Source organism: Prosopis cineraria, unplaced genomic scaffold, assembly GCF_029017545.1.
Source record: "Prosopis cineraria cultivar Desert tree isolate PC_DT_omini unplaced genomic scaffold, ASM2901754v1 PC1015, whole genome shotgun sequence".
NCBI lineage: Eukaryota > Viridiplantae > Streptophyta > Magnoliopsida > Fabales > Fabaceae > Prosopis > Prosopis cineraria.
Window position 1 is genome coordinate 1 of NW_026556340.1, and position 27,825 is coordinate 27,825.

The 27,825-nt window shown below is 36.3% G+C and overlaps 1 protein-coding gene across 4 annotated transcripts; it reads right to left on the bottom strand.

Annotated features, from left to right (window-relative positions):
- Positions 1 to 1,444: 1,444 nt before the first annotated feature.
- On the bottom strand, positions 1,445 to 27,579 carry LOC129299043 (actin-related protein 4-like). Of its 4 annotated transcripts, XR_008590471.1 has the most exons (25): positions 27,314 to 27,579; positions 27,118 to 27,209; positions 26,621 to 26,797; positions 26,463 to 26,536; positions 26,142 to 26,222; positions 25,949 to 26,009; positions 25,731 to 25,780; positions 25,301 to 25,355; positions 24,680 to 24,757; positions 24,513 to 24,566; positions 24,161 to 24,214; positions 24,031 to 24,091; positions 17,214 to 17,265; positions 16,955 to 17,021; positions 15,877 to 15,939; positions 15,734 to 15,796; positions 15,269 to 15,331; positions 12,468 to 12,532; positions 3,809 to 3,877; positions 3,155 to 3,222; positions 2,571 to 2,700; positions 2,449 to 2,475; positions 2,064 to 2,148; positions 1,840 to 1,924; positions 1,445 to 1,653 (listed from the first exon to the last, which is right to left on the bottom strand). XR_008590471.1 is itself a non-coding variant. In XM_054937489.1 (21 exons), exons 1-20 carry the CDS (start codon positions 27,324 to 27,326, stop codon positions 3,177 to 3,179), a joined length of 1,338 nt encoding a protein of 445 aa, XP_054793464.1. In that variant the 5' UTR covers positions 27,327 to 27,579; the 3' UTR covers positions 2,503 to 2,700; positions 3,155 to 3,176. The 4 variants fall into 4 exon arrangements, 2 of the variants coding, with proteins under 2 accessions (XP_054793464.1, XP_054793463.1); XR_008590472.1 differs by lacking the exons at positions 2,449 to 2,475; positions 2,571 to 2,700 and having other exon boundaries at positions 1,446 to 1,653; XM_054937489.1 differs by lacking the exons at positions 1,445 to 1,653; positions 1,840 to 1,924; positions 2,064 to 2,148; positions 2,449 to 2,475 and having other exon boundaries at positions 2,503 to 2,700.
- Positions 27,580 to 27,825: the final 246 nt, after the last annotated feature.

The window sequence follows — 27,825 nt, forward strand, 5'->3', positions numbered from 1 at the left end:
TTGATGAGAGGAGAAGAATGGTATATGTTTTTTGTGAAGATCTAATGGTGGATGATGAGTTAGGGTTTAGTGTGTAGAGAGAGAAAGAGATAAATGAATACAATTATAAACTAAAGAAACAAAGTGAAAGATGAAATGAAAGATGATGATGAAAAATCAAAATGATCTGAATGTTTAATGAAAGAAACTAAATGGTGTGTTTCTCAGTCTGATTCTCTCCAAAAAATAATTCTAAAATGAAATTAAAAGGCTAGAAAGCTTCACACTTTGTGCACATGTCCATATGTGGCACCTTCTCATTGGTTGGATGATAATTCTTATGATAATAAAAATAATCCCATGCTTTGGATCTTTTGGATCAAATCTACCCCATCCATTAGTTTCTTTTTGCATGCCACAATACCCATCTTAGCCTCCTTGTTGAGTTCTTTAAGGAGGAGAGCTATAATCTAAGTTTGGGCTCTGTACCTTTAGTCGGGTCCATCTCGAGCACCGAAGATGTTTGACCAGGTACATGTAACTTTGTTGTTCAAGGTGATAGGCTTGGGGTGCAAAGTGATCGAATTGGCATGCAAGGTGCTAGGTAATAGGCTTGGGATGCAAGGTGATAGGCTTGATGTACAAAGCGTAAGGCAATAGACTTAGTTTTGCAAGATGATAGACTTGATGTGTAAGGTAATAGGCTTGAAGTGTAAGGTCATATGCTTAATGTGCAAGGTGATAAGATTGATGTGCACGATGCTAGGTGATATGATTGGAGTGCAATGTCATAAGCTTGGTGTACAAGTGCAAGGTGATAGACTTAGTTTGTAAGATAATAGATTTGATGTGCAAGGTGATAGACCTGGTGTGCATAAATTGGTCCTTAAATTGATCTTAGTCCCTCTAAAAAATTTCACTCCCAAGGAGGGATTTTATGGCAATTTTCCCTATCCAATTTCCACTAGTTGTGAAAAGTAACTGTTACTACAGTGATTCTACCACACTCGATAATTGTGAAAATACATTTGAATTATTTATGGCAAATCTAATAATGATTGGATCTTGGACCCCTACATTGATGAGCTTATATTTTTCAGAAGAGGCCAATAATAATTAAGTAATTAGTTATTAGGACATTTATGAATTCATTATTCAAATTTTGAAACTAAAATTTGAATTGCAATTCACAAGGGAGTTTTTATACAAGGACTATAGCAAGAAAAATAAGTTAGGGTTTGTCAAAATCAAAAAAAAAAAATGGCGGGTTGATATAGCCTCCCTTTTTTTTTTAAAGGTACTCCATTTAATTTATATGATTGATTTATTGCGACTTATGATTAGGAGATTAGAACAAATATATACAATGGTCTACAAGGCTTAAGTTGAAAGTTTTGAAGTTAATTTGATCACAAAAATTATGGATACATATTACAAGATTTGATGTATTCAAGTTAATACCTTAATTTGAAAATAAAAATATTTAAAAATGAGGGGAAATAAATAAATAAATAAATAAAAGACAAGCTAGCTCGTCAGCTTGCCAGCCACCCAACGACGAGTTGAGTTGAACGTGTTAAAAGTATGGAATAGCTTTCTTGAAGAGCTTTGGGTGAAGAATCAAGAGTGGATAAAGTCTCTAGTTTCACATGCCAAAGGCCCTGCAATGAAGACCTGCAACATTGAAACTAAGATGAGGCATACTAGGATCTTAATCCTCTAATGCTACTTTTCCTACTACACACCTACATCCTCGCGCAAGTATTTTCAACATCAAGAAGCCTTTTTCAGTGTTTATTTTCATAATTTCTTTCTTCATAAAGTGTCATATTTGAGAATCAAGATTTGGGGCCTACTCACCTTCTAGATCAAACTACTTGATCCCCCAGGAAAGTGTTTAATTTGCAAACTAAAGTTGAAGTGCAATATGATTTGTCACTGTACACTGTTTAGAAAAAAAGTGAATTTAGCGAATATATAACAAATAAGAAATTTTGCCTCCTACCAGCTTTTGGGTAAACTAGTTTCAGAGGCAACCTTGATTTTGGGACCAAAAGCTATTAAACTTTCCCAAATAATTTTACCTCAGATTTTTAGGTTTGGCAACCTTAGTTTTGGGTACCCAAAAGGTCAACCAAAAAAGGCCTTTCTCCATCTGCTATATGGAAGCTGTCAACACAATTAAATGGGATTAAAAAAAAAAATACACATTATCTCGTTTCAAAAAAAGCCCATCAAACGGAGCTTGATTGCTTGGTTCTGACAAAAGCCTCCATTATAGCTTAGCTGCTGACATTCTTGGGACACATTTCAGTTCTGTATAATTTGTTCTGGGGGAGAATCACATTCAAAGATCATTTAAGCACATTAATTGCAGACAAGGGCTAACAAGTTCCATTCCAAAAAGAAAGTTCATGCTTCCATTTTAACAATACATTCCATATTAATTATTGTCTGCAAATAATTTACCTGAGTAGTCCTTGAATGTGATTCTCCCTAGAAAAAAAAAAAAAGGGAAAAATCAATACACCCAACAATAAATCTCATTTTCCAACTTCATGTAACCCAATTGGTAATGCCTTGTATCAAACCTAATAATGAAGTGAATGACTCGATCAATGAACTTGGAATCAGTTCACACATTCCATTTATCATATTACCGATGATAAGTTATGAAGCCAAGTGACGCGTGAGCACACAGCAAATCCTTCATCTACTCTACTGCATGGCAATGGAAGAACTAAAAAAAGCAAGAGGCATATAAACGACAGGAACCAAATAAATAGAGGTTGAATGAGTATTATACAACTCTGACAACATGCAACCAGAACAAATTATCAAAGAACTAAAGCCTAATGTGTCATTACAAACTAATCATCTAAATTATAGTTAATGCTGCGCCTCAAACCACAAGAAAAAAGGAAACCAGTTTGACCCAAAAGAGACAAATCAGTATGTATTGTTAAGTAGACTATAAACTATAAAGAACAGTTACATCAGAGCATAGATTACAGATACAGCTAAGCTATGGAGCATGGGAAGGCCAAGTACTGTTGTTAGTGAAAGAACCAATGGAAAGGTTTAACGATAAGAGACGAAACTAATCGCAGAGAGACAACAGTCAGGGAGACGTCCTCCTTAACTCATCTAGATCACCAATGGCCGAATAACAAACCTCTATACATATCAATAGCAACTCACGGGCATTTTCTTTGGATATAAGAAGCTCCATGCTCTTCATACCTATCAATTGCACGCTTAAATTTAGTACAGAAAAGCTATATGGCAAAATTAGGAAGCCTAAGCCCTGAATAGCTATCAATTGCAAATGGATAAAGGTAGCACTGACTATCAATTTCATGCGAGTATGACTAAGAAACCTTCCCCTCATAAACTAAACCAATGTAAAGGGATCCAAAGTGTATTTAAGCTTATTAAATAGTTTCTACTTAAATTTCAATGGAAAGATTTGAAGGCCGAACTTGACAGTTGGTCTTCTGTTTTCTGGTAGAAGGTTGTCCACAGTTTATTCATTCATTCATTTATTTATTTATTATCAATGAAGTCCCTATGAAGCCCCCATAGGAATGGAATTAGAACAATGTTATCACTCTCAGCTACAATAGGAACACAAAATCTGCAAAGCACTGGCCAGGAAAAACAATAGTGATGTATATTTGAAGGGCCAACATAGGTTTACTAACTCCAATATACAGGGAAGGGGATGGGGAGCAATAGGAATGAGAGAAAAAAATTTCGAACATATTTTAAACTAAACTTCAAGATTTAAAATTTATCATACAACCTTTGACAAATAATTGATACTTACTCAGTCTTGGAGAACCACATTTGTTGGAAGGAGCCAAGAGAAGCCAATATGCTTCCACCTATCCAAACGCTGCATAATTCACCACCATGAGGAAGAGGACATTTTTTTGGACAAGCAATCACAAGAAGCATTTAATCTGGCCCACTTTCATTAGCACTCATTAAAGTCGTTAACAGAATATATTGATACATATTTTTTTGGACCTACAAATATCAAAGATTATGGGAACAGAAACTACGTCAACAATGACCAAAAGCTATAACTAACAATTGAAGAAGTATGATGCCAGAAACCTCTATTATTACAGAGGAAGAAACGAACATTTATAGAGAAGCACAAAGCCTAGGTAATCTAGGAGATGGCTGAGATACACAAGGCAAATCATATCAGGAAATAAAATCAACCTATATCCCTATCAGCAAAAATAACTGTTGAAAGGGGGCTGATGGGTCCTAGGCCCATTAGTCAACTTAATCCTAGATTTAATATCATTATCTTTATTGTTATTATCTTTTCAGCATAGTTTTTAGGGATTAGATTTTATTTTTCTGATATGATATTATTATCATATCTCTTGTACTTTATAAATTCAGCTTTCCTCTGAATAAACAATTACATTCATCACAGAAACACTCATGGTATTAGAGCCACAGTCAGCCTATACCTAAATTCCTGTCGCTCATGCAACTTTGTCCTGAGAAGTGCGCAACTCAATGCAGCTTTGTTCTTTAGACGCAAGATGTTTTCAGCATGCGTCTTTGTCCTCTCAAGTCATGCTCCAGTCCTGCAAGGATCCTCTCCCTTGCTCAAGTCGTATGTCACGGTTCTACACTGATCAAGTAGCGCGACCTTGTTTGCTCTTTTGTTGCAGTCGCAACCTGTGATGTTCTACCCAAATGCAAGAACACGTCTCAATCTCTAGGCCCAACACTGAATCGCGCCTCTCTCATCTGTTTCTATTGAGAAGTACCTCTGTTTCAGCCCTTCAAAGTAGAGACAGCGTCCTTTCCTCTGTTTCGTCTCAATACTATGTTTTTATTGTTATGGCCTACAAAGCAGCCTTGAATGGTAACCCACAAACCTTCAACACAAAAGGGGAATCCACAAATAATCCCTCTAGTCAATGTGGCAGTGAAAGCGTCCTTTCCTCAGGCGGTGGTAGCAATGTTGATTCACTCTCCTCTACTTCTCACCTATCGACTGAATGGGAATAATTATTTGCAGTGGTCCAAGAGCGTCTGTTGAAAGTGAGCTGATGGGTCCTAAGCCCATTAGTCAACTTAACCCCCATTTAACATCATTATCTTTATCGTTATTATCCTTCCAGCATGTTTTTAAGGATTAGATTTTATTTTTCTTGACATGATATTACTATCATATCTCATGTGTACTGTATAAATTTAGCTTCCCTCTAAATAAAGAATTACGATTCATCACAAAAACTCTCATGGTATCAGAGCCGCAGTCAACCTATACCTAAATTACTTTCGCCCATGCGACTTCATCCTAAGAAGCATGCAACTCTGTGTGACTTTATTCTTCAAATGCAAGGTGTCTCAATGTGCGTCTCTGTCCTCTCAAGTTGTGCAAAGCATCGTGCACCTTTATTCTCTCAAGTTGTGCGCAACATCTCGAAGATCCTCTCCCTAATTCAGGTCATACGTCACAGTTTTGCACTGCTCAAGTAGTGCGACCTTGTTTGCTCGTTTGTTCAAGCCACAACCTGCAACGTTCTACCCAGACATAAGAACACATCTCAATCTTCTAGGTCCAACATTGAACCGCACCCCTCTCATCTATTTCTATCGAGAAGTCCTCTGTTTCAACGCTTCAAAGCAAAGATATTGTCCTTTCCTCTGTTCCATCTCAATATTCTGTTACTATGACTTACAAAGCAGCCTTGAATAGCAGTATCCCATAGACCTTCAACACAAAAGGGGAATCCATAAATAATCCCTATGGTCAACATGGCAGTGACAATGTCCTTTCCTCAGGCAATGGCAACAATGGTGATTCACTTTCTCATCTACTCCTCACCTATCAATTGAATGGGAATAATTATTTGCAGTGGTCCAGGAGTGTCCTTATGTTCATACGTTGTCGATATAAGGGATGTTATTTGACTGGTTCCCTTAAAGCACCAGGAGTTAACGACCCCAAGTATGAGACTTTGTGTGCAAAAAGCATGGTGATGACATGGTTGATTCATTCGATGAACCCAAAGATAAGTGAGAATTATCTCCTTGCCAACTCAGCCCAGGGAAGTTGGGAGTTTGCCCGGTGTACTTATTCTGTCAAGGAAAATACAGCAACAATTTATCAAGCAAAGCGTACTCTTCAAACCCTTACACAGGGGGAGAAATTAGTCACTTTATATTACACTACTCTTATGCATCTCTAGCAGCATATATTGATCTATATGAGGTACACTAATGGTCTTGTCAAGCTAATGCTACCAACTACAAGACGGTGGTTGAACGGGAGTAATGCTATGAATTTCTCCTTAGTCTTAGTGACTCCTATGAGGATCTTCGAGGACGAATTATGGGCATGAAACCTCTACCTTCTCTTGAAGACACATTTAACATGATTAAATATGAAGAAAGCTGCAAAGTCCTAGTATAGCTTCCTTCTTCTACCTCTACTCCTTTTAGTACTGAAGCTTCTGTAACATTCCGTGTTAGCACTATATCATCCACATACACAATTAAGATAGTTGTTTTTTGACCAGATTGTCTTACAAAGAGTGTATGATCAATCTAACATTGAACATATCCAAATCCCTTTACAACACAAGTAAATCTTTCAAACCAAGCCCTGGTAATGACTTGTGCAATTTACATACTTTACCTGCATTATCTAGACCTCTTAGTCCTAATGGAATCTCCATGTACACTTCCTCTTCCAAGTCCCCATTTAAGAAAGCATTTTTAACATCTAGTTGGAATAATGGCCAGTCTAAATTAGCAGCAAGAGAAAGTAGAATGTTTATGGTGTTAAATTTCACCATTGGTGCAAGAGTTTCTTGGTAGTCAATGCCATAGGTTTGGGTAAAGCCTTTGGCAACTAATCGGGCCTTGTATTTATTGAGGCTATCGTCAGGATTAAACTTTGTAAGAACCCATTTACTCTCTACAACTAACTTTCCCTTGGTAATATCCTTTGCACTAGGAGTTGCAAGCCAATTTGCAAGCAATCCTCAAAAGGAGCATATGAAAACTGTATATAGAATCCTCAGATATCTAAAGGCTACACCTAGAAAAGGTCTCCTCTTCTCAAAGGGAAATAAGAAGAGTGTAGAAATCTATACAGATGGCACTAAGAGAACTCTAGGATCAGAAAGTGTAATAGATGTAGAAATCTACACTGATGCAAATTGGGCAGGAGCTATTCATGACAGACGCTCTACATAGGATATTGCACCTTTATGTGGGGTACTCTGGTAACTTGGAGAAGCAAGAAACAACCAATTGTATCTAGAAGTTCTGCAAAAGCTAAATACAAGGCTCTAGCTCTTGGGATTTGTGAAGGTATATAGGTTGTGCAACTATTGAAGGAACTTGGTGTTGAAATGAAAGCTCCTATAACAATGTAGTGTGATAGTATGGCAGCTCTCAAGATTACGAACAATCCTGTTCAACATGATCATACTAAACATGTTGATATTGATAGACATTTCATCAAAGAAAAAATTAAGCTAAAATCATAGATCTGGCATATATTCCCTCAAGAAACCAAGTTGCAGATGTAATGACCAAGCCTCTTATTAGAGCCAAGTTTGCAGAGATGATAAGCAAGTTGGAAATGATCAACATCTATTTGCTAGCTTGAGGGAGAGTGTTGAAACTAGGCTGATGGTTCCTAGGCCCATTAGTCAACTTAACCCTAGATTTAATATCATTATCTTTATTGTTAATATCCTTTCAACATGTTTTTAAGAATTAGATTTTATTTTTCCTAACATGATATTATTATCATATCTCATGTACTTTATAAATTCAGCTTCCCTCTGAATAAAGAATTACAATTCATCATAGAAACTCTCGGTGTCCTTATGTTCGTACGTCGTCGAAATAAGGAACGTTATTTGACTGGTTCCCTAGAAGCACCAAAAGTTAGTGATCCCAAGTATGAGACTTGGTGTACAGAAAACATGGTGATAACATGGCTGATTCATTCGATGAACTCAGAGATAAGTGAGAATTATCTCCTTGCTGACTCGACCTAGGAAATTTAGGAGTCTGCCTAATGTACTTACTCCGTCAAGGAAAATACAATAGCAATTTATCAAGCAAAGCGTACTCTTCAAACCCTTACACAAGGGGAGAAATCGGTCACCTTATATTACACTACTCTTATGCGTCTCTGACAGCATATTGATCTATGTCACCACCAATGGTCTTATTACGTTGATGCTCTCTACTACAAGTCAGTGGTTGAACAGGAGCGGTGCTATGAATTTCTCCTTGGCCTCAATGACTCCTATGAGGTCTTTGAGGAATAATTATGGGTATGAAACCTCTACCTTCTTTTGAAGACACATTTAACATTAAATATGAAGAAAGCCACAAAGTCTTACTACAACTTCTTGCTTATACTACCTTTGCTCCTCTTTAGTATCGAAACTTCTACTATGGTGGCTCGTGGTCATCAAGGAAGGGACCACAAATGGAAAAAGTCGCTTCAGTATGATCATTGTAATAAAAATTTTCATACACAAGAAACTGGTTGGCAAATTCATGGCAAGCAGATCATTTAAAGAACCCCAAGGGTGATAACAAGGGGGGAGCAAAAAGGTCACAACAAAAGGTTCACTGCCCACCTTACTTATGATCATACACTCAATACTGAGGAGATTGCTATGATGAAACTTATTCTGGAGAATATTCTCGTGAAGAGACAAGTAAGAAACCTACTCCCTCTATTACCTTGGCCCATGCTAGTAAGACTTTATTGACTACATTGGGTACTATCTCATTGTAACAACATTTGGGTGGTGGATTCTAGGGCAAATGACCACATTACAGGTTTTCGAGACTTATTTTCTAAGTTTAGCCCCCATTATGAGCATACTTGTGTAAAAGTAGCCAATAACACATATGCACAAGTAATGGGAACCGACACTATTGCTATCTCCGACTTTACTTTTTTGAAGAATGTTTTATATGTCTGCATTCTGCAATATCCAATGTAGCTTGTTATCTGTCACATGTATTACCCACCACTTATCTTGCCTTGCCACCTTTGACAATTCTCGTGTTTTTCAAGATTTAGCATCGGGGAGGATGATTGACAATGCTAAGAAACGCAATAGGCTCTACCATCTGGAAGACCAACCTGTCAGTCAATGCTGTTCAATTGACCCTATTTCCAAATGTTTCTTTTTTTTTTTTTCTATTATGTTACAAGAAGACACTGTTATGGCATTCTCGTTTAGGCCATCCTAGTTTTAATTATATGAAAATTTTGTTTTCCAACTCTAAATAAAGTCAAGTTACATTGCGATACATGCCAATTTGCTAAACAAACTCTCAATCCCTTCCCTGCTCATTCTTATATCCCCTCCACACCTGTTTCCCTCATCCATAGTGATGTGTCGAGTCCCTCATGGATTGAAATTCACACTAAGGCTAGGAGAATTGTTTTTTTATTGATGACCATATGCGGTTAACGTGGATTTTTTTTGATGAATGATAAATCTAAAATTTGCACTATTTTCAAAAACTTTCATACTTTTGTTCAAACTCAATTTCAAACTTCTATAAAGGTTCTTCATAGTGACAACAGAACCGAATATCTCAATTCTACTCTTCGAACCTTCCTTACTGAACATGGGATTCACCACCACACTTCTTGTGTGCATTCTCCTCAACAAATGAAGTGGCTGAGTGAAAAAACAGACACTTACTTAACGTTGCTAGGGCTCTCTTACTAGGTAATAATCTTCCGCATAAATTTTGGGGAGATGCAGTCTTTACAACTGCTTACCTTATTAACCACATGCCCTCTAAAGTTCACAACTTCCAAACACCTCTTTGACTTATTCTTGACATCCTATCCTCACTCTCATTTAATTAACTCTCTTCTTAAAAAAGTCTTTGGGTGCACTGCTTTCGTCTTTCATGATACAGGCAACAAATTTGAATCTTGGTCCATCAAATGCATTTTTTTAGAGTATTCATCTACCAAAAAAGGGTACAAGTGTTATTCTCCTAACACTCACAAGTTCTATGTCACTACTAATGTCACTTGTTGAATCTCTTCCTTTCTTTCTGAAATTATCCATTAAGGGGGAGAATGATGGTGAATAGCTAATCTGTGTGACTAATAATGGTCATCTCGAAAATAAACAAACTAGCAACCCTAATGTGAGTCCTCACACATCACTAGACCCGTTCTCCACTGACTCTAGTTTTATACCCATCTCTAAACCAAAACCACCCATTCCAAATCTTGAACTACCTATCCCGGAACCTGAAGCTCAACCTACCCACATTGAGCCCAACTTTGAGCCATACTTAAATGAGTCAAGGATAGATCAATTTGAACAGCACAAAAATAATGAGGACCCCATTGTCATTCCAAGGCAAAGTCATGACTCTCAATCTAAGGGTAATCCTAAAGACCTTTAATAGCCTATTGCTCTTAAAAAAGGCAAGAGAAGTTGTACTAGACACTCCATCAATAAGTATGTTTCTTATAACAAACTCAACACTCAATTTAAGAACTTTGTTGCTGCTGTGGATAGTGAAGATATGCCTAAGACTTTTGAGGAAGCCATAGTTGATCCTAAATGGAAGGCAACTATTGATGAAGAGCCAAAGGCAATCAATAAAAATCAGACATGGAAGATTATGGAATTACCTGAGAGGAAGTCAACTGTAGGGAGTAAATGGGTTCTTACAAAGAAGTTTAATCTTGATGATAGCCACAATAAATAGCCACAATAAATACAAGGCCCAATTAGTTGCCAAAGGCTTCACCTAAACCTAGGGCATTGACTACCAGGAAACTTTTGCACCAATGATGAAATTCAACACCATAAAAATTCTACTTTCCCTTACTGTTAATTTAGATTGGCCATTATTCCAGCTAGATGTTAAGAATGCTTTCTTAAATAGGAACTAGGAAGAGGAAGTGCACATGGAGATTCCATTAGGACTAAGAAGTCCAAATAATGCAGGTAAAGTATGTAAATTGTACAAGTCATTATATGGCTTAAAGCAGTCACCCAGGGCTTGGTTTGAAAGATTTACACATGTTGTAAAGGGATTTAGGTATGTTCAATGTCAGACTGATCGTCTGGTCAGAAAACAACTATCCTAATTGTGTATGTGGATGATATAGTACTAACAGGGAATGATGCAAAAGAGATCTTAAAGCTAAAACAATGACTGGTTGAAGAATTTGAGATTAAAGACCTTGAAAATCTAAGATATTTCTTAGGTCTGGAGATTGCCCGCTCATCAAAGGATATTAATGTATCACAGAGAAAATATACTCTAGATTTGCTCAAGGAAACTAGAATGTTGGGAGTCAGACCTGCAGATGCTCTAATGGAACTGAACTGCAATCTAGAAGTGAAACCTGATGGGAAGACAATGAATAAAGAAAGATATCAAAAGTTGGTGGGAAAACTCAGAGACTTATCCCATACAAGGCCTGATATATCCTTTGCAGTAGGAGTCGTAAGCCAGTTTGGAAGCAATCCTCAAAAGGAGCATATGAAAGCTGTACATAGAATCCTCAAATATCTAAAGGCTACACCTGGAAAAGGTCTGCTCTTCTCAAAGGGAAATAAGAAGAGTGTAGAAATCTATACAGATGGCACTAAGAGAACTCTAGGATCAAAAAGTGTAACAGATGTAGAAATCTACACTAATGCAGACTGGGCAGGAGCTATTCATGACAGATGCTCTACCATAGGATATTGCACCTTTGTGTAGGGTAATCTGGTAATTTGGAGAAGCAAGAAACAACCAGTCGCATGTATAAGCTTTGCAAAAGCTAAATACAAGGCTCTAGCTCTTCGAATTTGTTAAGTTATATGGGTTGTACAACTATTGAAGGAACTTGGTGTTGAAATGAAAGATCCTATAAAAATGTGGTGTGATAGTATGGTAGCTCTCAAGATTGCGAACAATCCTGTTCAACACGATTGTACTAAGCATGTTGAGATTGATAGACAATTCATCAAAGAAAAAATTGCAACTAAAATCATAGATCTAGCATATATTCCCTCAGGAAACCAAGTTGCAGATATGATAACCAAGCCTCTTGCTAGAGCCAAGTTTGCAAAGATGATAAACAAGTTGGGAATGATCAACATCTATTCACCAGCTTGAAAGGGAGTGTTGCAAAAAGGCTGATGGGTCCTAGGCCCATTAGTCAACTTAACCCTAGATTTAATATCATTATCTATATCGTTATTATCTTTTCAACATAGTTTTAGGCATTAGATTTTGTTTTTCTGATATGATATTATTATCATATCTCTTGTACTTTATAAATTCAGCTTCCCTCTGAATAAACAATTACAATTCATCCCAGAAACACTCAATAACCACTAATTAAACTAGGGTAGAAAACATTAATTATAAAAATAGCCTTTGGGCCCATACAACATCAACAATAATATTGACACATAGATGAATCCCACCTGAACCTCCTTTCAGTTGCATTCCCACTGGCCAGCACTTTCACTCTAGCAGCTTGAGGGGATTCCTACATCAAAAATATACCATTTAGTTCTTCACATTTAAACTAGTCTATAATTACTATGAAGAAAACACACCACATGCAGCAAAAAAAGTTCAAACAGCTTGGATGTGTTTATCACCGCTAAATCATGACAGATTCATGAGCACAGCTGTTAAATTCTCAAATAAAACTGAACTTTCTTCTTTTTTTTTTTTTGGAGGGGGCGGTTGGGGCGGGGGGCAACTCACAATAGGAAATTGCCAACATCAATTATCAATAACAAATCATAAATGCACATGTTTTGGTAATAGTTTATGAATAATACTTAAAATGCACCCAAATCAAACCAATACTCCATTGTGGACACATCAAAGCATTCTAGTTCAACTCAAATTAGATGCTACAACAACAACATGCCTTATCCTACTAGAGTAGGTTGGCTACATGGATTACATTGTACTCTATCATTTAGTAAGCTTTTAAAAATATTGTTAATTAAGAGATCTCGATCAACAACTTCCAAAAGTATTCTCTTTGGCCTTCCTTTACCGTTTTTGACAGGGCTCAAAGTTATCCATTCCACCCTCTTCAAAGATGCCTCTCATGGTCTTCTCTGTACATGTCCAAACCACCTCAAATGATTTTCCTTTATTTCTCCTTCAATAGGTGCAACACCCACTTTCTCCTTTATAGACTCATTTCTAATTTTGTCTTTACGTGTATGTCTGCACATTCATCTCAACATTCTCATCTTCGCTACTCCAACTTTGTACTATTGCTATCCTGTTAAAGCCCAACATTCATTATCATATAATATTGCTGGTCTTATGGCAGTTCGATAAAACTTTCCTTTAAGTTTATTTGGTACCTTTCAATCACAGATAACTCCTTTAACATTTATCCAATTAAACCATCCAGTTTGTATCATATGCGCAATATCTCCGTCAATTTCCCCATTATGTTGAATAATCGCTCCAAATTATTTAAATTTTTTCATTTGATGTATGATCTGATCACCCAATTTCACTTTCAAATTACCATTCACTGACTCTTATCAAAATTACAATGTAGATATTCTGTCTTATTCCTACTCAGACGGAAACCTTTTAACTCCATTGTCCTCCTCCATAACTCCATTTTATAGTTAATCTCCTCTCTTGTCTTCGCAATAAGAACTATATCATCTGCGAAAAGCATGCATTTAGGGATTTCCTCTTAAATATACTCAATCTAAACATCTAAGATTAGATCAAACAAATAAAGACTCAAAGATGATCTTTAATGCATTCTATGGTTTCCAAACAATTCAGAGTTGTCGACAAAAGTTAGACATCTGGTAGTGAAGGCTTTGTGACTAGCTATGTAAGCTATAGGTTTTATTTTTTTCTCTCTAGTGTAGTAGGATGGGTGGTGTAGTCCCTGCTCTTAGCAAGAAAGTACAAATCAAAACCTTGACTTGTCAAACTCTTAAAAACAAGCAAGCCTGTCCCAAGCCAGTCTATTCACAATGACATTGCTCTTTTGCACAAATATGCTCTTATGGAAATGGTTGTTAGATAATCCACTTTGTTGAATCAGCTGAGAGAGGGAATGCAAATCTAAGCAAGGACTTAGGAATGGCAATACAAGGGTGACTGATGCATGTGTTTTTCTAGATACCCAAGCATCCACTCATCAACTGAACTAGAAAAGGGGGCCAGCCATGGCTTAGAATCTTTTGTAGCTTACTCTAGTGTTTATTCCAAGATATCCTTTAGAATATCTTGGGCACCATTGATTTTACAAAATTTGGAAGAAGGGCATTATTTGTTGGGTTACTATAACATCACAGGAATTTATCATTAGTGAAGCTTTCATCTGAATTCTAAACTGATCATCGCAAACTACCTGGCTCCAAGAATGCTTATTTAAGATGAAAAATCAACTCAAGTGTCATTGCAAACAAAAGTTTCAAGGGCTGAACAATTGGTGTCTAGTTTACATTGGCAATATAATGGGAATCATGCACAAATATCTACAGATAGGACTGCTCAGATATGTCCTATAAAAAATGACAAACTACAAAAAACTAGGCTAGAAATACTAATCCAGCAACTAAGAAAATGAACCAAAAAAACAGACATGCTCATTAATTAGCAATGTGCCTCTAAATATCTACAGGTAGATGAGAAAATAATGTGGATACCAGACATTACAAATAGGGGCTTGTTTGAGCACTAGCTACCAGAATCACTTTGTTGCATTGATGCTTCACTTTCACAACCCAATCTAGGTTAAGGAGCTGAATAGAAAGCTGGATTATGGAAAGAAAATAACACTTCCTATCCAATCACCGCTCGTTGTTTTGGTTGCTTTCTTTCAATGAAATGCTTGCACTTCAACTATTGGGCAGGTCATTTCTCAATTGAATAGTTGGGCTTGATGAAAAAGAAAAATTAATGATACAAGACAATTCTCAACTCAGTAACTTAATTTTAAGAAGCCCTACTTATTTTAAAACACTTTGACTATTTTGAAAACATATTTATGATGATGAAAAGTTTCTTAAAGCTCCTCAAAAAGAATATGACCATAAATCCTATCCTGCAGAAGATTTAAAGGTACAAAGTATGGTGACGTGTTTTAAAACAATATTTCTGACTGTTGCATTAAAGAGGTATCTTTAAGAGAAAACAGCCCCTGACGTTATCATAACTAAGAATTATAACAAGAAAATTGGCAAATGTGTAAAATTGAAATCAGCGTGCTAAAAAATTATACCTCTAACAAGTCTTTCTCAAGGCGTTCCTTCAACTGTTGCATTGAAGCTGTGCCACCAGCAAGCTGCATAACATAATTTTTCTATTTTTAGTTATAAACTAAAAGGAGGGCATCCAATCCTAAACATATGAAAGTGACCCCAAAGCATGGTTAGTAATGATCATGGTACACTAGCAATAAGGGCTCATGGGCATCACCATAAGCATTGGAAAGGGCACGGGTTGGAAAAAGATTGAGAAATAAGAATGAACGAAACTGCACCAACATTTTAGTAAAATAGTGATGGTATAGAATGCACGTGCAGCACACAATTGGCACAAAACTCTGGCACCATTCCACATGACAAAGGGTATGTTGTGACACACCATGAACAATACACCAAAGATTCACATGCTAAGCTACTTTTATTTACAGACCAACACAAAGATGCAAAAACATGCCAATGCGCAAATAAGGTAAACTTACCAGTATGCTACTAAATAATTCCCTTCGGATGTCTACATCACACTTGTTAATACTCTCTATAACCTGCACGTAAATACATAGGGAAATAATGAGAAAAGGAAGAAAAGTCAAGCCCAATGACCTCCAGTTCAAATATTTATTACCATCTGTGGCAGACCTCGAACTGAAGGAGCAATCTCTGCATAACTCTCCATGCCAGGAATAGTCTGTTGTTTAGTAAGAAAATTTAGCCCAGATAAGCTTTGAATTAAAAAAAATAAAAAAGAAAATAGTAGAAGGAAAATAACTTGGAATAGGAAGAGTGCACATTATGAGTGACGCCACTCATCCAGGCCCGTGTAGAAACTCTTTTCTTTTCAAATAAGAAAATCTTTAATGGACAAAAACAACTTTAAAGTAGCTTAAATATTTAGCTTTAGCTTCAAAACAAGGGTAGTAGAAACAAGAAACTAAGCAGCCTAATACCCCAAAAGTAGCAAGATGAAAAACAATATCAGCGAAAAGTTGATACAGGCCATACAATTGGTGCTACTGTGATATAACGTTACATTATTAAGATTACGATTCTGGTACAACAATTTGCAGAAAAGTTTGAGCATATGAGCAATGAACATTAATAACCAATGAATCTGCTTCATTACAAGGCGAGCAAACATTATTTGCACATACTGAAGTAAAGCATTTAGTGCTGCTTATGTCATTTGCGATCTCATAATTCCATTTCTTTTTATTAAGTAATTATGACAGCATTTTGAATATTTTCAATTAAACAAATCCCTCCCGACCTTTCCAACTTCATTTTATTTGCCTCTTTATATCCCACATGCATCAAGGTTGGCATCATATCCTGCCTATCCCAACAGAAGTCACAATAGTGGGGTGGTATATTGTCCAGCGAAGACGTTTAAGGCAGCTGGGCAGACATAGATATGCATGATCATCTGACATTACCAGTTCATAAGGATTTCAATAACAAGGCCATAACCTAAGGTCTGGGCCTTGCACTGAACAGCTGCTTTTGGCATAATTTGTGCGGGCCAAAATGAAATCCTAAAGCACCAATTCAAGATCTTAACATTTGTGAATCTTACCTAGATCCAACTCATTCAGAGAAAATAGATGATTCAACCAATGCTAAAATTTTGCATTTACCTACACCTGGAGTATATCACATACTTTACACCAGATGAATGAAAATGTTTACAGATGCAGGCTACACACCTGGACCAGAGATGGATTAAAAAGAACATCAGGAATCTTGAATCTATCAGCTCCAATTTCAATTGTCCTGTGTTATAACAAGTTCATACAAAAAAAAAACAGATGAAAAAGGGCAGTAAACCAGAAGCAGAAAGCAGGCAATAAAGCAATAGAGATCATTGCAAATACACAAGGCCAAGATACTAGAAATAGGCACATCAAACATTAACATAGAAATTCAATATCATAATTTCCATGAGAAAAATTAACTCGCACTCACTGGCCATCAGGAAGTTCATATGGGGTCATCGGAATGTTTGAGTATGCACTCTCTGACACAAAAAAGGAAGAAAACAGAATGTCAAATACAAGATTAATTATAACAATCTAATCTAGGATAGCTATGAAGAATTAACTGTGTTAGACATGTCTAGGGCCTTGGCCCATATTTATATGCTTAACCCATACTAGTTGTTGGACTCTATCATGTCCAATGTATCTTACTGTTATTTATAATCTTTGACTTTGGGAGAGAATAATTTATTGCTAGATGTTGTGATCCTCCTTATATGTACCCATCTCTCCATTTTCTCGAATACATAGAAAGAAACATAGGAAAATATTTTTCCCCATGGTATCAGCCAAAACAATGAACCAGAGGAGCCCAATCATGTTCAGTCCAGGGGGAGCCTTCGCCACTGGCAGAAATGGCTCTTCAACCTCCTCTATCAACAATGAGTCACTGGGTCACCATGGAAACAGTAGGAATCTATCCAAATCTGAGCAAGGACGCTAACAAAATTTCTCTAACAATGGCTCTCAATCTTCAACTGGCATCAATGGTGAAACAGCACCATCTATTCTTATCAGGCACAAGCTCAACAACAACAAATTAACTTCAATGGTCTCAGTGTGCCTCGCTGTTCATTATAGGAAAGAAGATGGAGAGGTATATACTTGATGATACCTTAGTATAAAACATGGACGGCAGAAAAAGGGTAATGTCTTGGCTTATACATTCTATGACACCAGAAATTAGTGAGGGACATCTCCCTGCATCTACTGCAAAGGAGATTAGGGATTCAGTGAAGAGCACATATTCAGTTATGGTATAGTAGCCTTGTTTCAAGTCAAGAAAGCACTTATAGTGCTTAAACAAGGCTCTATGAGTGTCATTCAGTACTATATAAGACTCGAGACTGTGGCAGCAACTATACTTGTATGTAGTTCATCAATGGTCCCATCAAACTGATTTGCAGAGCTACAAATAGCTTGTTGAGAAGGAAAGGACGTATCACTTATGAGTTCCTTTTGGGACTCTAATTCCTTGGAGGAAGTTAGAGGTCACATAATGGGGATGACTCCACTTCCACCCCTTCAAAATGCATATAACATGTTAAAATGGGAAGAAAGCCGAAAACAGCTCACCCAAAATGTTGATTTGTCAATCACCCCAGCAACTGAATCTTCTGCTATGGTGGCAAAAGGAGGACAACTGAGTTTAAGGGGAAGAAAAATCTAAAGAATGATAACTGCAATAAGCTTGGACACACTAAAGAAAACTTTTGGAAGCTTCATGGCAAGCTTCCAAACTCAAAGCACAAGAACAGGATTGAAAGCAAAGGATTTATGATGTCCGCAGAAGAGAAAGAAGATTCAGAGACCGGAAAATGAAGCAAAGATATGAAGATGTTGACAAAGTTTCTGGAGAAGTATGAATTATCATCCTTCCCTAATATCAATTTGGCACAAACAGGTAATATGATTATGGATCTTCCATCTATGGAACCATAAACCACCTGGATTATTGATTCAAGTGCTGGTGATCATATGACCAGTAATAATGCTTTATTTGAGACTTTTCAAACAACTACAAGCTCTAGGAAAGTAAAAGAAGCAGATGGAACATACTCTAAAGTTGGTGGAATTGGAACAATGGTTATTTGTGACAAATTAAAATTGACTAACATGTCATATATTCCCAATCTCAAGTGCATTCTTACGGCTGTTAGTAAATTGAGGAAGAGGCAATGTTGTCATACTAATTTGAGGATGACTTGTATTTTGCACGATTTGAATTCAGGGCGGATGATTGGCAATGCTAGGGTGGTCTCTATTTTTCTAAAGCTCCAGACTACAAAGGAGTGAGATCTCGAGTTGCCTATTTTGTTTTTATTTCTAAAAATGTACTTTTGTGGCCTCACAAATTAGGACATCCCAGTTTTAGCTAAATGAAAGCCAAGTTTCCAAAGCTTATCGATAACAATTCTATTTCTTTTCAATTTGAGTTTTGTGGACTAGCAAAACATGCTAAAAGCACGTATCCATCTAACTCCTATAAACCTACACGGCCTTTTTCTCTCATCCATAGTGACATTCGGGGACCTTTAAAAGTTCCTAATATAATGAAATCAAGGTGGCCTATGACCTTAATAGATGTCCATACTTATGACATGGGTGTTCTTGATGAGAGAGGAGTCTGAAGTGTTTGAGATTTTCAAACAACTTTATGCCTTTGTCAAAAATCAATTTCAAACTTCCATCAAAGTATTTAAGAGTGACAATGCAAGAGAATACTTAGAGTAAGGGATTTCAAATTTTTTTCAATATCCATGGAATCCATCACCAAATCTCATGCCTATACTCCACAACAAAATGGAGTTGCAAAAAGGAAAAATAGACACCTATTGGAATAGCTAGGGCAATAACAATGACAAGCTATGTGACTGTTGGGTTTTGGCGGGATGCCATCTTTAATACTCCCTACCTAATCAATACAATGCCTACAAAGGTCCTTAATTTTCAGACTACTAACCAAAAATTTCTTGAAACCCAACCTTACTCACCACTCGTCTTCTCCACCTCTGAAAGTGTTTGGATGTACAACATATGTTCTCAATGAAGGGGATGGAAAATTATGTCCTAGGGCTGTAAAATGTATTTTCTCAGGATATTCACCGAATCAAATGGATTTTAAATGTTTTTGTCCTAATACAAAAAGGGCTTATGTCACAATGGGTGTCACATTTTTTTAGCAACAACCATTATACTCTAAAATTGGCTGTGATGGTGGGGAGAACAGTGGGAGTGAATGGTTGACACAGAACATTAATCAACCTGAACTTGGCCATTTAAACATCCCCAATACTGTTTTGTCTCCTATATCTCCATGTTCCTTTCCACGCAATTCAGAAAAACATCAAGACAATAAAGAAAACCCTTCAGATAGACCTGAAAACTTCTGTTCTCACCCACAAAGTTGAGAAAAAGACTCAAACAGCCCAGAAAATTGCTTTACCTGACCTGAAACTGAACCAACAAACATCCTGAACAACAATACAGGTGATTTAGAGGGGATGTGAGGAAGAAAATAAAAAATAGAGATCAACTCCACTCTCCAACAAAATCAAGAAGTTGAACCTGATCCAAATCTTGCGGGCTTGAACAAGCCTATTGCTCTACGAAAGGGGCTAAGAACTTGTACACAACATACTATAAATAAGTTTGCTTCCTATGAGAAATTATCTCCTTCTTTTAGAGCATATGTTGCAAATATTTCCTGTGAGGAGATTCCAAGAAATTTTTAGGAGGCCTGCAAAATCAAAACTAGAAAAGAGCCATAGATGAAGAGTTGGCTGCACTTGCTAAGAATAACACCTGGAAGTTACGTGAATTACCTGAAGGGAAACCTGTTGTAAGCTGTAAGTAGGTTTTTACAATTAAATATAAACCAAATGATAGGTTGCAAAAGGCTCTAGTCAAACTCATGGTATTGACAACCAAGAAACATTTGCTCTAGTAGCAAAGTTAAATAGCATTAGAAATCTCCTATCTCTCGCAGGTAACAAAGATTGGCAGGTAACAAAGATTGGCCACTCTACTGGTTGGATGTGAAAATTGCTTTTTTAAATGGAGACATTGAGGAGGAGATGTATATTTAAATACTTCTTGGTTTAAAAATAGCTGAAAATTCATCAAAAGTTCATAGGCTTCAAAAGTCCTTGTATGCTAAAGCAATCATCAAGGGCCTGGTTTGGGAAATTTTCTTGTGCTGTGAAGTATGGATATGATCAATGTCAAACCGATCATAATCTTTTTTGCATGACATAATAAAGGAAATTTCAGTTTTAGTTGTCTGTGTTGATGACATGATCTTACAGGTAATGACTACGAAGAGATTCATCAATTGACGAAGGCTCTTGCAAGGAAATTTGAGGTGAAAGATCTTGGGTATTTGAAGTATTTTCTTAGAATGGAAATGGCTCGGTCAAGTGAGGGAATGAATGTTTCACAAAGAAAGTATATACTTGATCTATTGAAAGAAACAAGGATGCTTAGTGCTAGAGTAGCAAATACTCCAATGGAACTACATGCAAGCTAAAAATGAGAGATGATGGAATCTTTGTTGATGTTGGAAGGTATCAAAGATTGGTTGGAACACTGAGTTACTTATCTCACACTAGGCCAAACATTTGTCATGTTGTTAGTGTAGTAAGTTTGTTCATGAATAAACCTCAAAAGGAGCATATGCAAGAAATGTATAAAATATTGAGATACCTCAAGAAGACACCTGGCAATTGACTGTTCTTCTCAAAAAGGAGAACTAAAGACATTGAAGTTTATACAGACACTGATTTGGGAGATTCTCTTGTAGATAGGAGATCAACTCCTAGTTACTACACATTTGTCAGGGGAAATTTGGCAACTTGGACAAGTGAGAAGCAAAATGCTGTTGCAAGGAGTGGTGCAAAAGCATAATTAAGAGCATTAGCACATGGGATTTGTGAAGTAGTCTGGATACAATTGGTTCTAAGAATTAAAGAGTGGTGCATTAGCATTAGCACATGGGATGTTACAGCACCAATACATATCTGGTGTGATAACATGGATGCTATAAAGATCTCAAAGAATCCTATTCATCATGATAGAACAAAGCATATGGAAATTGAAAGGAATTTCACAAAACAAAAAAACTTAAGGTGGCATGATCAATCTTGATTATATATCCCGTCAAGAATTCAAATGGCAAACTAAAGCCTCATCAAGAACCAAGTTTAAAGAACTTAGAGGCAAGATGGGAATGATTAACATCTATTCTCCGCTTAAGGAGGAATGTTGAACATGTCTTGGGCCTTGGACATATTTATGCTTAACCTAATTGTTAAGTTTGTTTAATATAGTGGCTGCTAGTTGATTAGACTTTATTCTCCTATGATTTATGGTGGCATTATTCTCCTATGAATATATATCATAATCTATCCAAATCCTACTAATATAATAATAATATAATTAAATATCAAACCCTATCTAAATTTAAATCCTATTTAAACCATAAATCATGAGGTTAAGCATGGTTTTTATTGATTTGGAAAAAGTAATTGAAAACAGGTTGAGATTAAACTATAGAGGGATTAAACTCATGAGCCACACAATGAAATTGTGGGAGAAAGTAATTGAGCACAGGTTGAGATTGAAGACAAGTATTTCTAAGAATCAATTTGGTTTTATGCCAGGTAGATTAACTACAGAGGCGATTTATCTACTAAGGGGATTAATGGAAAAGTATCGTTGTAAAGATAAAGATCTACACATGGTTTTTATTGATTTGGAAAAAGCTTATGACCGTATACCAAGAGAAGTGCTTTGGAAAGCGTTAGAAAAAAAGGGAGTACGGATTGCTTATATTAAAGCCATACAAGATATGTATGAGGGGGTAAAAACTAGTATAAAAACGCCTAGTGGTCAAACAAAAGATTTTCCTATAAAGATTGGACTACATCAGGGATCATCTCTGAGTCCTTATTTGTTCAACTTGATTTTAAATGTCTTGACGGAACATATTCAGAGGAAATCCCGAAATGTATGCTCTTCGCGGATGATATAGTTCTTATAGCAGAGACAAGAGAAGAGGTTAATTGCAAACTTGAGTTATGGAGGAGGACATTGGAGTCGAAAGGTTTTCGTCTGAGTAGAAGTAAGACGGAATATTTATATTGTAAATTTGGTAAAGGACTATTCGAAAATAATTTGGAAGTGAAATTGGGAGATCAAATTATACCTCAAGTGGAAAAGTTTAGATATTTGGGAGCCATTATTCAAAATGATGGCGAAATCAGTGGAGATATTTCACATAGAATTCAAGCTGGGTGGTTTAATTGGAGAAAAGCTAAAGGAGTTATTTGTGACCGTAAGGTGCCTAATAAACTTAAAGGAAAGTTTTATCGTACTGCTATCAGACCGGCAATGTTATACAGTAGTGAATGTTGGGCTCTAACGGGACAGCAAGAGCATAAAGTTGGAGTAGCAGAGATGAGAATGTTACGATGGATGTGCGGACATACACGTAAAGATAAAATTCGAAATGAGCACATACGTGAAAAAGTGAGGGTGGCACCTATTGAGGAAAAAATGGTAGAAAATAGGTTGAGATGGTTTGGGCATGTACAAAGAAGACCAAGGGAGGCACCAGTGAGAAGAGTGGAACATATAACTTTGAGTCCGATTAAGAGAGGAAGAGGAAGGCCTAAGAGAACACTCTTGGAAGTTGTTGAACGTGATCTCTTAATTAATAATATTTCTAAAAGCTTAATAAATGATAGAGTACAATGGCGTCTTGCAATCCATGTAGCCGACCCAACCTAGTGGGATAAAGGCTTGTTGTTGTTGTTGTTGTTGTTGTTAAACCATAAATCATATCTAAACCTATTTAAATCCCAATTAATTCCTAATTATTTTCTTTTTATTATAATTACACAACAAAAATTTCCTCAAACTGAAAATGAATGTGTTGAAGAATTGAAGGGTCTTTTGCTTTTGGATAAAGGAGAAAGCAATGAAATCTCATTGAATACGATCTATCAATGCAAAGCAATAAAGAACAAGTTAAGAAAACCATGTCAACAGGAAAGATTGCAAATCAAATTATCTAGGACGTATGTTTTGAAAAGTCTTGCTTATATAAATGTATAAAAAGTAAAAGCAATGCCATAATATGTAAGGTAGTTATCCATGCAAATGTTGGAGAGATCAATGAACATACTGCACAAAATCAACAGAATTCGAACATGATATGATATGAAAATAACATGCACACAAACCATCATATGGGGTATCAGGAGCTCGGCAAACACATTCCTTGATATCACTAGCAATCACCCTCTGTCGCAAGAAAAAGTCAGTAAATGTAATGGAAAAAAATTAAAGAAAAATTTTTGGTTATTCACAGACCTGGGAGTAAAGTTTGTAGCTTTCAGTTGTATTGGGAAAATCAACATCTACAGTCTGTAAGCAAAAGATAGATTATTCAAGTAAAGTAACATAGCAGCAACATATTAAAATAAATTCAATATAAGCACTTATGGAGCTAAATGAAACAAAAGTTCAAAATAAAAAATTCTGGCTATTAAGTTTGGCAGTGTTGCCCCAAATGCATCAATGAAACTAGATTTGAATCCCGTGCTACCTAAATTTGAATTTTGGATAAAAGAAAACCATAATGCTTTGTTTTTAAAGATAAACAAAATATTGGAAGTAACAAGTTATGCTAATCACAAGTAACTAAAATGCAATCTTGATATACCTGAAACTCTCCAGGCCGGATTTCCTTTCTCTTAAAGGAATACCGGGGTTTAATCTGAGATAACACAATAAAAAGGAAGAATATTTCAATAGCCAAATAAAAATTATAGTAACCTTACTTCAAATGGATATTGGAACAGGGAAAAAAATCCAACGTTTGCCACTCACCACAATACCCTTACTTTCCAAACTTTTCATCAAGCAATCCGTAAGAAACTCTCCTCCTATAGGAGAAGCTGCAACTGCCTGTCGTAAAAGATAATACATGATCCAAAGAAATAGTGACAGTCACCCCCAACAGAGACAATGGAAGGAAGGATGCATGAATAGTGCATGTGAAGAAATATAATCTAACAAAAATAGGATTCCCTTATTAACAGTGCGCAATGAAAAGGAGATTGCATCAGATCTTCTCACACACATGTAGACTACCATAGATTTACAAATCATCATAGTATTATCACCATAACAATAAATTTTGTGCGTCTCATTTGCTAAAATTGTATCCATGAAGACTATACGATTAGAAACCCTTGTAAACATGTTACTTTCTGGAATCTAATCATTCAAATGTTTTCTGTGTCATAACAAATATCATTTCCCATTTATCTTTTATAATTTTAAAAATAAAGATTTTTCACACATGTATTTATTAAAACATACTTCAATAATTAAGTCTTCAAACCCGTCAGTAGTCAAGCTAAATTTTAAAGATCGGATATTGGTGCATACCAAGGAATGAATTAGTATTCACAACTCCTCAGAAATAATTTAGATAATGAGCTATACCTTTTGAAGAACATAACCATCATGGACAGGTGCAACAGTAGTTGATCCTCCACCACTGAGTAATTAAAATATTGACAAAAAACTACTCATCAAGAATGATTCCAGCATTATATTGTAGTATCTTAGGGAAAATAACATAAAACTAGATGCTCCTTGGAAGATACCCAATCCCCCAAAATAGTCCACCCACTTCAAATCTAAATGGAATTCTCACATTTTCTTCAGACATACATATAACCTTTCGTCCAGCTAACATGAAGTAAAAATGAGACATTTAAGATAAAACAGAACATTATCACATAACATCTGAGCATCTATATGTTAATATCTAACAATATAAGAACAGAGATCCACAATCAGATCAGGTTAGTCAATTAACATCTCCAAAGACAATATCCAAACTACTAGCCAGACATGTGATATCCCTTACCCATCAACAACTAATGCCGTGGCACGACCTGATGCAAAAGATGTAAGAACCTGGTGTTAAACAATAAACCCTTGTTAATCAATCAATTCATTAAAATTGTCAATCATATCAAGAAATATGAAGTTAGAAATAAATTTCCAATAACTATTTCTTTTCCTCAAAATAATTGATATGCTTCAACAAGGAGGTATCGAGAAGTGAAAAAACCATTCACTTACAGCATTCTTGGCCAAAAACAAAGCAGGTACTTTGTACTTTTCAAACATAAGTTCTGCCGTCCTGTCAGATACAGAACAAACTAAAATGTAAATGTAGATGAATCCAACTGAAAATACTAGACAAGAGGTATCAGGTTGCACTACAGATAAAACCAAATCAAAAAAAGAAAAAAAAGAAATAAGGCTAGAATACCTTTCTCTCTGTTGTTGAGTGTTAGAAGAAGGTTCTGCAAGTAGCATTGGATGCTCTTTAGGATCGATCAAAAGGCATTCCCTAAAAGTGTCATTCAAGTCACTTGTTGAGCAATTCTATAGTATAAAAGAGATAAAATGATATCTGGAAACTTACAAGGCAGCAACAATAAGAAAACAGCAGAGGGATGGGAGGAAGAACCCATCAGTCATTATCACACGAATAGAAGCTGTTGCACCCATTTAAAAAAAAAAAAAAAAACACAGATAGAGAGAGAGAGAAAAGAAAAGACATCGCTACTACAAGAAAATCATTAAAAACCTGAAAGCATGATCCCAAATGCTATCAACAATATCCCAGTCAGCAACGATTCCATCTTTCAACGGTGATAGCACCTGATGGCAAGACAAAAACATAAAAATCACCATAAATTATCTGAAGGCGACTACCTAAACTAGGAGCTAATTACGAAGGATTACCTCCATATGGTCTCTGCGGTATCCCAAGGACTGTGATCCTACATACAATTTGCGCTTTCCTTTGGTTTTGTCAGAATCAGGATTTCTGGTGTTGTTTTTTGAATCCGCAGAAGAAGCAGAGTTCTTTTCAGTATTATCAGGCTCATCAATGTCCATTTGATCAATTGCTCCAACAACCTAAATAAATACAAGTTGAAAAACCTATAAGACATTATACAGTCCATAAATATTAAAACTATCCATGGAATTTCTAGGCCTCCTGATAAACTTTACATCACTTGCATTTTCCTCTATCTAGAGATAAAAGCTTATCACCACTCAGAATGCCAGAGCTCAGAAAAGTAACTGAGTCCTACATAGCAATAGTTAACGAAATAATATTGAAAAACTCGAAAAACTGGCACACTCTAATATTTCAGCGGAACGGAGGCAACATTCAAAAAAAGAAAAAGAGAAATAAAAAAGGCCAAATGAGGAACTAAGACAACAACACTCACGGAGGGAAACACAGCCTTGGGAGCATCTTCGCCGGCGTAACCGGCTTTGCAAGTGTGGGAGCCCAAGTCAATCACAATTGCAGATACTTCGTCTGTGAATTCCCAAAAAACACAATGCGCGATGAGGAAAAATACATACAGAAAGGAGAATCGGAAAGAACTATATTATACGGAAAAAAAAAAGTATTATAACCACCTCCTCCATACATGACTGAAGCTTTTATGTGGTTCCACAGAGAGAATTAGGGTTTTAAAAGGGTCTTAACTTTTCCCACTAAATTTTTTAGTAGGGTTTTATAAACACTGAGTTTCGAGCAAGAAGAAGCTCGCGTGCTAACAAAGACCGACAAACGACTTTCCGGCCGTTCTTCCGGCAGAATTAACGGTGGTAACAGGACAAGCAGAGGTGGTGGATGGTAGCTGCTGGATGGGAGTGATTGTTGAGGAAAGGATGGTCTAGGTATCTGGCTTTGGGCTCCACTGACATGGGCCTCCGAATTTCAACGATCTTCTTTTTTGGGCCACCATTTCAAACGTGGGCAAGGCTATTACTGTTTTAATTGTATTGGGTTAATTGGGTTAATGAATGTCATAGAGTGAATATTATCATAGACTTTAAACTCTTGGATTGTACAAAAACTTTCTTAAACTTCTAAATTTAAGTCTTTGAAATTTCACCATTAAATTAGAAAAAATAGCTATTATTTT

Bases quoted from the DNA above. Each gene is read 5' to 3' on its own strand.
- LOC129299043 (XM_054937489.1), bottom strand. The intron at 12,533-15,268 runs GTATAATTTTTT...TTTTTGATGTAG, and splicing joins TTGAGAAAGACTTGTTAGAG to GAATCCCCTCAAGCTGCTAG. The intron at 3,878-12,467 runs GTGGGATTCATC...TGAATTATGCAG, and splicing joins GCAACTGAAAGGAGGTTCAG to CGTTTGGATAGGTGGAAGCA.